Source organism: Etheostoma spectabile, chromosome 14, assembly GCF_008692095.1.
Source record: "Etheostoma spectabile isolate EspeVRDwgs_2016 chromosome 14, UIUC_Espe_1.0, whole genome shotgun sequence".
NCBI lineage: Eukaryota > Metazoa > Chordata > Actinopteri > Perciformes > Percidae > Etheostoma > Etheostoma spectabile.
In genome coordinates, this window is record NC_045746.1 from 8770447 (window position 1) to 8782058 (window position 11612).

Consider the following 11612-nt stretch of genomic DNA (forward strand, 5'->3'; position numbering starts at 1 on the left):
ACACACACACACACACACACTCCTATAACATACTGCACCACCCCGAGTCAACTTTTACCTTTTGACCTGGCTGCCCGTTGTCCCCGGGTAGCCCTGCTGTTCCCTGTAGAAACAAAGACAGATTCACCAAAAGGACTGAAATATGCACATCACCCCATCAACCTCTCTCCATTATACATTTATGGGGACAAACACCACACCCAGAAATTACTCACATCTTTACCAGGGACCCCATCACTACCTGGCTCTCCCTAAAAGACAAAGTCAAAGCAGGAGGAAAAAAGTTAAGTGATATATTTTGCATAGTAGCAGCTTGAATGACGGTTTAGTTACATTTTCAGAGGCTAAATTTGGACTTAGAAATAAGTTGAGAGGTACTAACTATGAGCCCTGGGTGCCCGGGTGGTCCTGGGGCTCCACCCATCCCTGGAAGACCCCTCTCACCAGCTTGGCCCTTATCTCCTTTTACACCCTACAGAGGGGAGATGGACAATGTAGTTTGTTAGATTTTCCTGCGGGACAAAAATCCAGACATCACACACATATTTGGCTACTGAAACAACCCATTTTCCCTTTTTGGTATGTTAGTGATTCAGCTAATTGAATCCATGTTTTGTTTATTAAAAATATGATAGTCATGTTTCACAGCATTGCTCTTACCTCTCCTGCTGGACCAGGAGGTCCTGGTGGTCCAGCTGGACCTGTAGAACCCTAAGGAAAGTAAAAACACAGTGTTTAAGTTTAACACAATGACATACTCGAATATCAACAGTGTGTATAAAATGTGTTCAGTATAAGGTTTAAAAGGGCAGTGAACTTACAAGGTGGCCGGGGGGTCCAGGTCGTCCCTGAGCTCCTGGGGTACCGGGATCACCCTGGAACGGTCATAGATTAACCTTTAAAAACCTCCACGGTTTAACTTACTATGATATCTATACTCTTGCTGTGCGTGTACCACTTTAACTTGTATCTAAAGCCTCGTGGGTTAATGATAGAAAGCAAAAATACTCACATCGTGTCCCAGCCTGCCTGGTGGTCCAGGTGGACCAGAAGGTCCAACTTCACCCTGAAGGAGAATTAAGAAAGTAATGAAAGGTAATTAAGGAAGAATGTGAGGAATGCTTCTATTAGTGGAGACTCGAAACAATGAGGTAGCACAGTAATAACACCCAGGCTTGCTTCATGAAACAATTATCAGTTTGACAAAACAACTTGGACTAATGCACAAGCAGCAGACAGCAGTGGTAAGTGGACAAACAGACAGACATAGTGTACAGACATAGTGTGACGGTAAAGCAATGGGTTGTCGGCTAACCTTCTGTCCAGGGAAGCCAACATGGCCAGTTTTCCCTTTGAATCCCTGAGGAGAGACATCAAAGAGAAAGAGATTGGTACAGTATCAAAATTCACAAAGTCGAGGCTGCCAAAGAACAGGCAGACGTGTCTTTGAAATCCCAAACACCTGCTCTTGGGTAGAACACAAATTGAGATACAGAGAGTGAGTGAGAGAAATAAAAGGAGGGATGGGGGGAAGGAGGGAGGGAGGGAGGGAGAGAAGCTCACTGACTATCTCTGTTGTGATTGCACATACACAAGTAACAGTCCACGCTAATTTGACCGGTTGGTGAAGCTACACAAAAGTCAAAAATGAAGACAATCATACCCATCTTGACCTGTCTTGAAACTTTTCTATACACATGCATTCATTTTCAATTCAAAATGCAAGTCACAATCTGAAGAGCACAGCTAAATCCGCCCATCGTTGGCAATTAATCTCTCCATTAACAGCTTTGGATAGGTTTTCAATAATAAAGGTTTAGTCATGCAGACTGATTTGCATACTAGTTTGCTGTTTGTGTTTGTATGAAAAAGTATGCCTACTAGATTAAGTCATCTGTGAAAAACATTAAGGGCAGTGAATGTTCACAGCATCAACACATTTACATGTATCTCGAAATGATTCTGTGTTTACACTTCAGAGCTCAATGCTAACACATCTTAGTTTAAGATGTTAGCATGCTTACATTTGCTAGTTTCCACTAAACACAAAGTACAGCTGGGGCTGATCATTTAACAGGTATTTGGTCATAAACCAAAGTACCCGATGATGCGTTATTGTTAATTATTACAAATAATCTTAAGGGGCACGTCGATGTCTCTACCAACCTTCACCACAATCCATCAATAGTTGCTGAGACAATTTATTCAATTTCAACCTCATGGTGGTGCTAGAGGAAAAGTCAAGCAACTAGGCTGGCTAAAAAAGCTCAGTATAGGTGACTTAAGGAACAGATTCAGACACATAATGAATTCAAATCTTATTTTGTTATTGTCCGAAACTGTTGCATGCTTTCCAAATACAAGAATTGGCCCAAAAAAGGCATTAATTTCCATACTAAGATGTGGTTTGAATTGCATTCGATGTTCAGGATATTGAAAGTATACTTGTTTTAGCACTGGATAGATGGAGAATCAAACCAGGTCATGCAGATGTCAGAAGGGATGCTTACTGGGATTCCTCTGGGTCCTGCTGGGCCTGGAGGGCCTGCGTCTCCCTGACAACGAAAAAAATAGCCAGGGCCATATGTCAACTGTTATATGCATGTATCTGAATATACCAATTATAGCATAGCCTCATTGCTTGTCTGGATAATATGCTTGTGTGTGTGCATGTCTGTGTGTTACTTGCCCGCAGCCCTGGTTTCCCATCTTTTCCATCCAATCCCTCAATGCCAGGGGGGCCCTTTGTTGCAAACACAGACAGAGCGAATGAGGCTTCTGTATAGTATACAGGTCACAGATATGTCAGAATGGGTCAAACGTGGATAATATGAGACATAACATAACATGCATATACCATTAGCCCAGGGGAGCCTGGTGAGCCTGGAGATCCTGTTGATCCCTGAGATCCTTGAGCACCATCATTGCCCTTTGAAAGCAGGGATGTTCAGTACAAGACATTATCATTTTTGACGCAAAAAAAAGAAAATGTGTTGAAATGTGCGATTTTTACTCACTTTTTCCCCTTTGAGCCCAGGGGCCCCATCCCTTCCAATTTTGCCGGCAGGACCTGGTGCACCCTAAAAACCAGCACAGTAACAGACAAAGTCACTTCAACTATTCCAAAGAGAATCAGCAATAGGGGGGTTACAAAATGTACATACGGGTGGTCCTGGGAAACCTGGTTGTCCTTGGAAACCCTTCAAATAAAAAGAGCAAACATATGAATATGGGTTTTGTTTCTGAAAGTCTATTATGTGTGTGTATGTTTAATACATACCTGATCCCCTTTGGCACCCACAGGTCCTGCTGGTCCCGTGTCTCCTTTGATGCCCTGCACACACAGAATGGCTCACATTACTCTCAGTTTTGATAATAAATGAGGACACAAGGCTCAAAACCTTGCTGAGCAAAACATATGATGAAACACTCACCGGTGAGCCAGCCGGTCCTTGGTACCCAGGGTTACCAGGGGAACCCTGCAGAGGGGAAGGGATTGTTAGCCAATAATATGCAACACTAGCGCCGGATGCATATTGTGATGGTGTAGTGGCTTACTGATTCTCCTTTCTGACCAATGCCTCCTGGGGTCCCACGTTCGCCCTTCAGGCCCTGACAAATATAAATAGACAGTTAATCAATGTAAACACCCCCCCCCCCCCCCCCCCCCCCCCCCCACCTCCCTTTCATTAAAGCTGTCAGACTGCTGTCAACCCCATGAGGCAGGTGACAGTAACTTACAGGAAGTCCAGGTGGTCCCATGCTTCCTGGATACCCGGACGTCCCCGGTGAGCCCTGAGTTGAAAATCACACAATCAATCAAACAGGGGGAAAGACACATTTTTTTCCCGTGTTATGATGTGAGGGAAATTGATCGGCAGATACATACCTGCTCTCCCTTCATTCCTGGGAGGCCAGGTGACCCTCTATCACCCTGCTGACCCTGAGATTGACGGGAGTGAGTAATGATTAGAAAATGAAGGAGAGGATGTGCTATGTATGCTCGCCTGGTGGAAATGAGCCAAGGACAAGGCGAGTCAATATCAAAGAGAGGAAAGAGCTAACTGGCCTGTGCTGTCTCCCTTTGGGAATGCCTACATTGGATTTTGTCCTCCTCTACATCTCTATATCAGGCTTTAGAATGGTGATCCAGGTCTCTGATCGTGATATCCGGAGGCTGAACATTGCCTGCTCGGCGTAGTGTGGGTTGTTAACGTGAACTAAGCAACAAAATGTGATCAAATACGACTGGCTTTACTTCTGCAGTGCATAGAATTTGAACTCAAAGTGAATAATGAATTTTGTTTTGATGTAAACATTAATACGCATGTGCGAGCCAAGCAACAGCTGCTGTCAATGGAAGACAGACAGGGTGCTGGAAGAAAAGAAAGAGAGACATTTCCAAAATGAAATAAAAAAGAGTGACTAAAAGAAATTCAATAGAAGCAGGGGGCTTTCTAAATGGGGGCTTCTGAGGTTGATAATTGGCTGTTAACTGTGTATTAATATGAACTCCCCCTTAAGAATAAATCAATATTTGTAAGAGTATTTATGATTAATGCCATTTAATATTAGCAGTTCGTCATTGCGAGTGGCTCCATCTCCACTGGGTATGAGTAATACCCCACTTCTCTCCCTCACAAACAGCCTGAACAGATCCACTGCTGTACACAGCGGAGGCCAACCCCTGCTGGAAAGTGCTGCTACGCTGCAAATGGATTCCATGCAGCGCTCACACAGCTCATCCATTTAGCATCTCTATTCCCAGAAAACAATTAATCTGTGTAAGGGGGGGGGGGTGCTCTGTCCGACTAAATTGTTTCCTCATCTGAAATAACTTTCATTAAAGAGCCACAAAGAGAAGCAGGGACGGCGGAGGGATTGCATAATCAAGGGCTGCTCAATTTAAAAAGTGAGATGATGCGTGTTTCAAAAAATAGATTAGATAAAAATATTCAAATAAGAGATGGAAAGTTATTAAGTATTTTTTTTTTTTTTTACTTTATAGCACATATTAAACCTTGCAGGCAATTTTAGTCATACAATACACACACATAGAAAAGCTCTCAAGAAGAGGTCCAAGAATGACAGGAGTCCATCTTCTCACAAACAAAGGTACAGTCAACTGTAATACAGCAATCATATTTTCCTTTTTTGTTTGATTTTTTTGTATCCATTGAGTTATTGTAGGGGGGGCAAGGTTTCATCCAATTGATGGTGATCATTTTTCTTGCAATCATTACAAAAATATGTAAGATATAGCTTTGGAAGTGCTGTTTAGTTTTGAGGTGCTTGTACTTTACTATTTATATGTAATGCTATTCTACTTTCTCTAATTTTAAGAAAAACATTTGACCTTTACTCCACTACATTTCTTGGCAGCTGTAGCTACTAGTCACGTTTCAGATTACGAGTCTACATTAAAATTGAATAGCATTTTTTAATATTATACCACCGGTTTATAACCTTTTTGCAGGAATTGTTTGCAATAACCAAAGAGCGATGTCTCCCCTAAAATTCTCAGAAGTGTTCGTTCATAAAGCCACCTGATGCAACTAGTGCTTCTAATGAAATATTTAAAGGTGCCCTGCCACACGTATTTCATTACTTTGTGGTAATGTCTGAAGTTCTACCAAGGACTCTAACATTTTTCTTGGAAATAAATGCTTTGGTTACCTTGCTTCAAGCCATTCTAGTGTGGTATAAAAAGCCTGCAGGAAGACTCAGCTCGATATGTCTTATGAATATTCAACGAGCTAAGCTGCTTGACTCTGATTGGCTAACAGCTACCCAATGAGAGCCTGGCTATCCGCATGCTTTACCAAGCACAACTGGGCGAGCTCATGAATAGTAATGAGCTCAGGCAACATGACATCAGACTACCAGCTTTTGTAATTGGCTTGAGTTCTCTGCTTATTTCTTTTCAGGGGTTAGTAGTGATGGCCCAATGAAGCTTTGTGACCCAGTGTCTTTATCTTCTGAGCCCACTAGATGGCGCTCTCAGTTCAACAATTGGTTGAGAATATACTGGATTGCAATGCCTTAGGCCTTTCTCTTACAACCAAGAACGCCATCTAGTGGGCTCAGAAAATAAAGACACTGGTTCTCAAAGCTTCATTTGGTCATCACTAATGGTTAGAGCTGACAGAGGAGGTAGCAGTTCATTTTCACATTCACGACATAACGCAAACATGTATGGATCTAACATATTTAAAAAAAATGCAAGTAAAAATGGTTTTGTGTGGCAGGGGGGCTTTGATTAACAGTGTGAAGGCCCAAAAAAAAAAAAAAATTACCCAATAATACGCAGTGAAGCAAAGAGTTGATAAAAATGAATTATGTTCACCTGCAGGTTTGGAACCACTGCAGTAAACTACGTCAAAAATAAACAAAATGACCTCCACCTACAACAGTAAAATGCATCTTACGCAATGATGCATCAGTTAAACGTTAAAAGACAATTAAATATTGTTATATATCATTGTTGGGATTTTTCACCTTGATACATTAAGTACATTGAACTGATTATACTTTTACTTGGAGCTTTAATGCTAGGGATGTGCAAAAAAAAAATGCATTCACATTCATGAATTCATTCAAAATATACAGATTCAAAATCAACTTATAGAATTCCAAAAATTGATTAATACTTTTTTTGAAATGGCGTGTATACTAGCCCATGAGAAACATGTACATGTACATACTGTGAATCGTTTTTGAATTGAAAATCCATTCAGAATTGAATCTAGAGCCTAAAAATCGATATCATATCGTGACATTTTCTGAAGCCTGAACCCCTATTTAATGCGTAACTTTTTGATATTAATAAACGTCTGTTACATTCAAGCCATTGTATTTCTGTATTAATATGTATTCTACAATTTTTGTACTTCTATGTTCAGGAGATTGAGTCGTCCGGTGACTTTCCGGCGCAGAAGCTTGAGTGAAAACAATCATCGTCCCTCTTTCATTATGTTTTTTTTAACTACATAGAGGGAGGGGGGGGGGAACGATGACATAAGACTTGCATCATGTGGATGCGCCCAGAGCGTTGTTGTCATCACTTAGAATTCCTCATGGGGGCGGCAGAAACTGCTCAGTATAGTTTGAGTTGAATTTTTAATAAAGGTTTTATACTTGCACTGAAGTTTTTTTACATTGTTGTATTGATACTTTTACCTAATTATATGATCACTGATTAAAGGATAGTACAAGAGGAAATAAAATGAAAAGGAAGTTAGAAGTGTGAATTAAACTTACAGGTAAACCAGTTGGGCCTTGAGGACCGGGGAAACCAGGAGGTCCCTGTGGGCAGAAAGCAGTGAAGGGAACATCCGAGCCATGATGAAAATTAGCAACACAAATAAAATCAATTCACATCTACTGTATGGTTAAAGCCGATTTAAACTTGGTGCTGACAATTAAATGAACACTAAAAACACTGCAGGAGACCTAGAGTGTAAAAAAGTGTTTAAGAGGTTAGAGTGTTGGGCCACATTGTTCATCATTTTCACTGAGACCAACAGGGGGCTCTGTGAAATCACAGAAAGTGGCATACTCAAGCTCCAAATCTAAAGCTTTGAGACCAAAACCCAACGGGGCTGTCCTAAAATTAAAAAAAGAAAGAAAGAAATCAAATCTATCTTTTCCCACGGAAGTACCGACTGACTAATGTAAGGCAGTGATTAGAATGCACTTTATAGTTTCAAACATTTTGGATTGATAATAGAGTTTTCAGAGTGGCAAGTTGGAGAAATATGTTATCAAAGTACTTGGAAAGAATATCTGCATAGAATTATGTGTGAATGTACTGCAGGCACATCCATACAGTAGATGGGGATTTCAGAATAAGAGTAACATTTACAGCTTTCTAGTCCTGCCAGGAACACATGTCTCCTAAATTAAACCATGGCAAAATATTCAGATTTATCTACTATTAATAAGCTCCACGGTAATAACAGTTGAGCTGTCTGGAATGGCTCAAAGAGGGATTTATGTGGCTGAATCTCACCATGTTTCCAGGTATTCCAGCTTGGCCTCTATCTCCTGGTGTACCCTGAAGTGAAGATAAATACATAAACGTGATCCTTAACTCTGTAAAGCCATTTTGATATGCATACTTGGACAAAAAGATAAACATATACTCTTGAATCAATTTAAGTGTGTATATAAAAAAAAAAAAAACAGAGTTACTGGCTCTCCTCTTTGTCCTGGTGAACCAGGAGTTCCTGGAATTCCAGGTGTTCCTTGGCGGTTATCCTATGAGGCAATGACATAAATCAGTCAGGAAACGAGCACATACGTCTCTGTGGATGTATGCATGTGCGTGTTTGTGGGTGTGCATGTCCTTAGTGTAGGACAATGATGTCAACTGACCACTGCTTGTGTCGCCTGTTCTCTCTGCAGCCTTTCCAAACACTGGAAAGCAGACAGGAGAATAGGTTATCAGTGTAAAGCCGTACTGTTGCCACTGCATTATGTCAGACGGATAGCTACTTAAATCAAGCAATGCAAACTTGAATATAATGCAAAATGAAAGTATGCCATTTCACATTTTTCAGCACAATAACAAGGATGCTGGTGGCTTTAGTTAAAAGCCGCTTTTGGGCCAGATCCTCAATCGTTGTCGGTGTGGCCTCAATAGCCCTCTCTGCTGACCTAGTGCCATTTCATTAGATTCTGGATATGGAGAATTGGCAAAAAAACTCCTAAACTCCCTTCAAGTCTCACCTTGTCACAGCTGTCCACTGGGGTTACACCTGGCTTGCCCTGGTCTACTTTGTCTTCCTTGGCACCAGCCGGGCCAGGCACCCCTGGAGATCCTTGGGTACAGTCCCCTTCTACACAGCCCTCCTGTGTTGTAGAACACACAAACACACATTTAAATATATACAAAAATGCACTGATCAAAAGCAAATATAAAGGATCGTTACAAGATACAACAAAACCCCATTCCCCAAAATGCATTTTTGACTCATGAACTTACAGCACCATCTCCTACAGTAGAGTCTTGAGGCAGCTGGTGTGGTCCAATGAGGTTCTAGAGAAGGGGCAGGGAAACAGAAAATAAAATTAGTATAACCTTCTTGGCATTAAAGACAATAATTAAGGGAAATCCTAAATGTCCAAATCCGCTCTTTTCTGACACAATCAACAAACCCAAAGAAAGTATCCCAATGCTCTCTAAATGCAGTTTGAGGACAGAGTTGCAAGTTAGAGTACGGTCTCTCCGGCAATTTCACAATTGCACATTGACATGACAGTAACCTTCACCTCTTTTAATACCAATTGCATGCAACTTATTGTACAACCTTATGTCATTAACACCAATTTAAGTTTTGAGTGCAAAATGAAGTATACATGCTGTCAAATTCACACACTAGATGGGGTAGACTTTATTATCACTAAAAGCTGCAACCACAAAAAAATGGTGTCACAACCTTTCCAAGCAATATCTCTGTGTAGGACCATTACATTCAGTACAATGGCAAAGCAAAATGAAGTACTGAGGTTGCAGAATTTTTCCCCTCCTCCAAGGGACCTGTTAAGTTCAGAATTCCCTTACTTCTCTTTTTCCTTACTCTACAATTACCTACATTACACATTTTTGGTGCATTATATAGTAAATCCTTGTCTATATTGTTCATAGTAATCCTACAAAATCCTATTTTATACAATGTTTTCTGTAGAGACCCAACTTTATGTTCACAGGAAAATGCACTGGCCTATGCTCAGTGCACCACATGCAACCCTCTGTTTATTATTTATTGTACATGTCACTAATGTCATTGAAATGTTTTGTATGATTCTATGATAGAAAAAAAGCAATTTCCTACATGAACCCAGTGTTGACACCATATGCTGCTACCTCAGTCTCATAAAGAGACAGATATGTGACAAATATAAAGGGGTTAAACAGAACAATAGCAGCTATACAACACACAAAACAACACTCTGTACCCATTTCCACTAATGACTGTGAAGCAGTAATTAAAGTCTCTCAAGACCTCAAGTCTGAACCAGAAAACTTTTAAATTAAAAGAGTAGAACGTGGCACCAAGAATGCATGACAGACACACATAAATGTCTCTGCCCACACATATACAAACCCATACACACAGACACACATGCAACATATGTACATTAAAGAAGAAAAGAAAAAAAACATTACACAGTGGAGTTACACTACCTGTTTATACCGTGTTCTGAAATATAACTGCTCACTTCAACAGCCCAACTCCTTTTATTGTGACTGATGGTCTGCTCTCTATCAAAGCAGTGGGACCCTTTTTACTGAGAATGTGTGTCAATAGCACCTGGCCTGGTTTCAAAGTCATTACGAACCCATTTTACATTGTTCAAATTGGAGCCATTAGCTAGAAAGGCTATTTCATGCTGCATGCTATTGGCTGTTTTACGGCCACAAGACTTTCTGCATTACCAGACTTGCTCTAAAGAAGGTTCTCTATAATTGTATATCAGTCACTGTGAAATGTTCTCTTTTGCCATACTTTCAAATTACCAAGTTAATGATTTCTCTGAGCAACATATTGTTGTGTTTCAAAGCCAAGCAAAATGTGAGGCTTTTTAGTACTATGCCACCACTTTGAGTGACATAAATACTGCAGAACCATGGAAGAAAAAGAGAAAATGAAGGCCAAACTAAGGCGTCTTGCTCCCTGTGCGGTCCAGCTGCACGTCTGGAGAGGCCTATCACTCTCTCCTCTCTGCCAAGCTGCTTGACTGAGTGCCATCCAAAACTGATCAAATCATATGGGAACAGGAGCGATATGGACCATTATGAATAAAAAGGATGCTTGTCAATGACATTCTTTCACCGAAAATGAGTGTGTTCTACTGACTGTAAAAAATAAGTATGAGGCGGTGGGATTGTCATTTCAATGGCTCATTTGTGTCATGTTGTGTTATTTAACCCCCCCAATCTAGCACAAGTAGACTTTATATTTCCCAATTATTGTTTCCCATCAGATCGTTTATAGATTGTTCATAAATCTGCTGATCCGCATTTGAAGGCAGCTTCATTTCACGGAGAAAGAGGCAAAGAGATGAGATGGAGCGACTGTGCAGGAAATGGTCAGCAGTTACACAAACTCCTAAGCAGTTTAGTGCAGTTATTTTACCTTCATAGTGTTTTAAATCTTTCTTGTGGCAGCGATAAAGACAGTGAAGTTTCCAATTTACTCTACTGAACTCTGACACCACCTCAAAACTTACTGACAAGTCGGATTCTGGTTACATGACTGGCCACCGCAGCGTGACGTCGGGGTTGCATTTCTCCAAAAGTTGAATCTGTCTCAACTTTATTACAGTATTGAAAAAAAAAATGGAATATTGGAAACCCAAAATTGAAAATTAAATACCTCGATAATTTGGATCCAGCCCTATTTTCTACAGAGAGTTTCTATAAGTTCAGTCTCGAATGGTTTCCAGAGTGGTCTACTGATTTTCCATCAAATCCCTTTTCTTTCATTAAAGTACTTCTTTAATTTCTGTGTTGAAGGTGAAGTTCTCCTTGAGTGCTGGCTGGCAATCAGCATCTATGTCCCTTTAATGAAATTAAGCCATCAGCAGACTTGAAAGAAACAAAACTG

The 11612-nt window shown here is 40.6% G+C and overlaps 1 protein-coding gene across 4 annotated transcripts in view; it reads right to left on the reverse strand.

Annotated features, from left to right (window-relative positions):
• The window catches only part of col16a1 (collagen, type XVI, alpha 1), an 88634-nt gene that overhangs the window by 15848 nt on the left and 61174 nt on the right, over positions 1–11612 (reverse strand). For all 4 annotated transcript variants that reach the window (XM_032535244.1, XM_032535245.1, XM_032535241.1 and 1 more), the window contains 23 exons: positions 8987–9040; positions 8731–8853; positions 8377–8418; positions 8194–8259; positions 8012–8056; positions 7261–7305; positions 3890–3943; positions 3742–3795; positions 3559–3612; positions 3435–3479; positions 3281–3334; positions 3165–3200; positions 3018–3080; positions 2858–2929; positions 2690–2743; positions 2511–2555; positions 1316–1360; positions 1013–1066; positions 822–875; positions 661–711; positions 383–472; positions 216–251; positions 59–103 (listed from right to left, as the gene is read on the reverse strand). In XM_032535244.1, the coding sequence (XP_032391135.1) occupies positions 59–103; positions 216–251; positions 383–472; positions 661–711; positions 822–875; positions 1013–1066; positions 1316–1360; positions 2511–2555; positions 2690–2743; positions 2858–2929; positions 3018–3080; positions 3165–3200; positions 3281–3334; positions 3435–3479; positions 3559–3612; positions 3742–3795; positions 3890–3943; positions 7261–7305; positions 8012–8056; positions 8194–8259; positions 8377–8418; positions 8731–8853; positions 8987–9040 (1281 nt within the window). The remainder of the gene's footprint in view (positions 1–58; positions 104–215; positions 252–382; positions 473–660; positions 712–821; positions 876–1012; positions 1067–1315; positions 1361–2510; positions 2556–2689; positions 2744–2857; positions 2930–3017; positions 3081–3164; positions 3201–3280; positions 3335–3434; positions 3480–3558; positions 3613–3741; positions 3796–3889; positions 3944–7260; positions 7306–8011; positions 8057–8193; positions 8260–8376; positions 8419–8730; positions 8854–8986; positions 9041–11612) is intronic.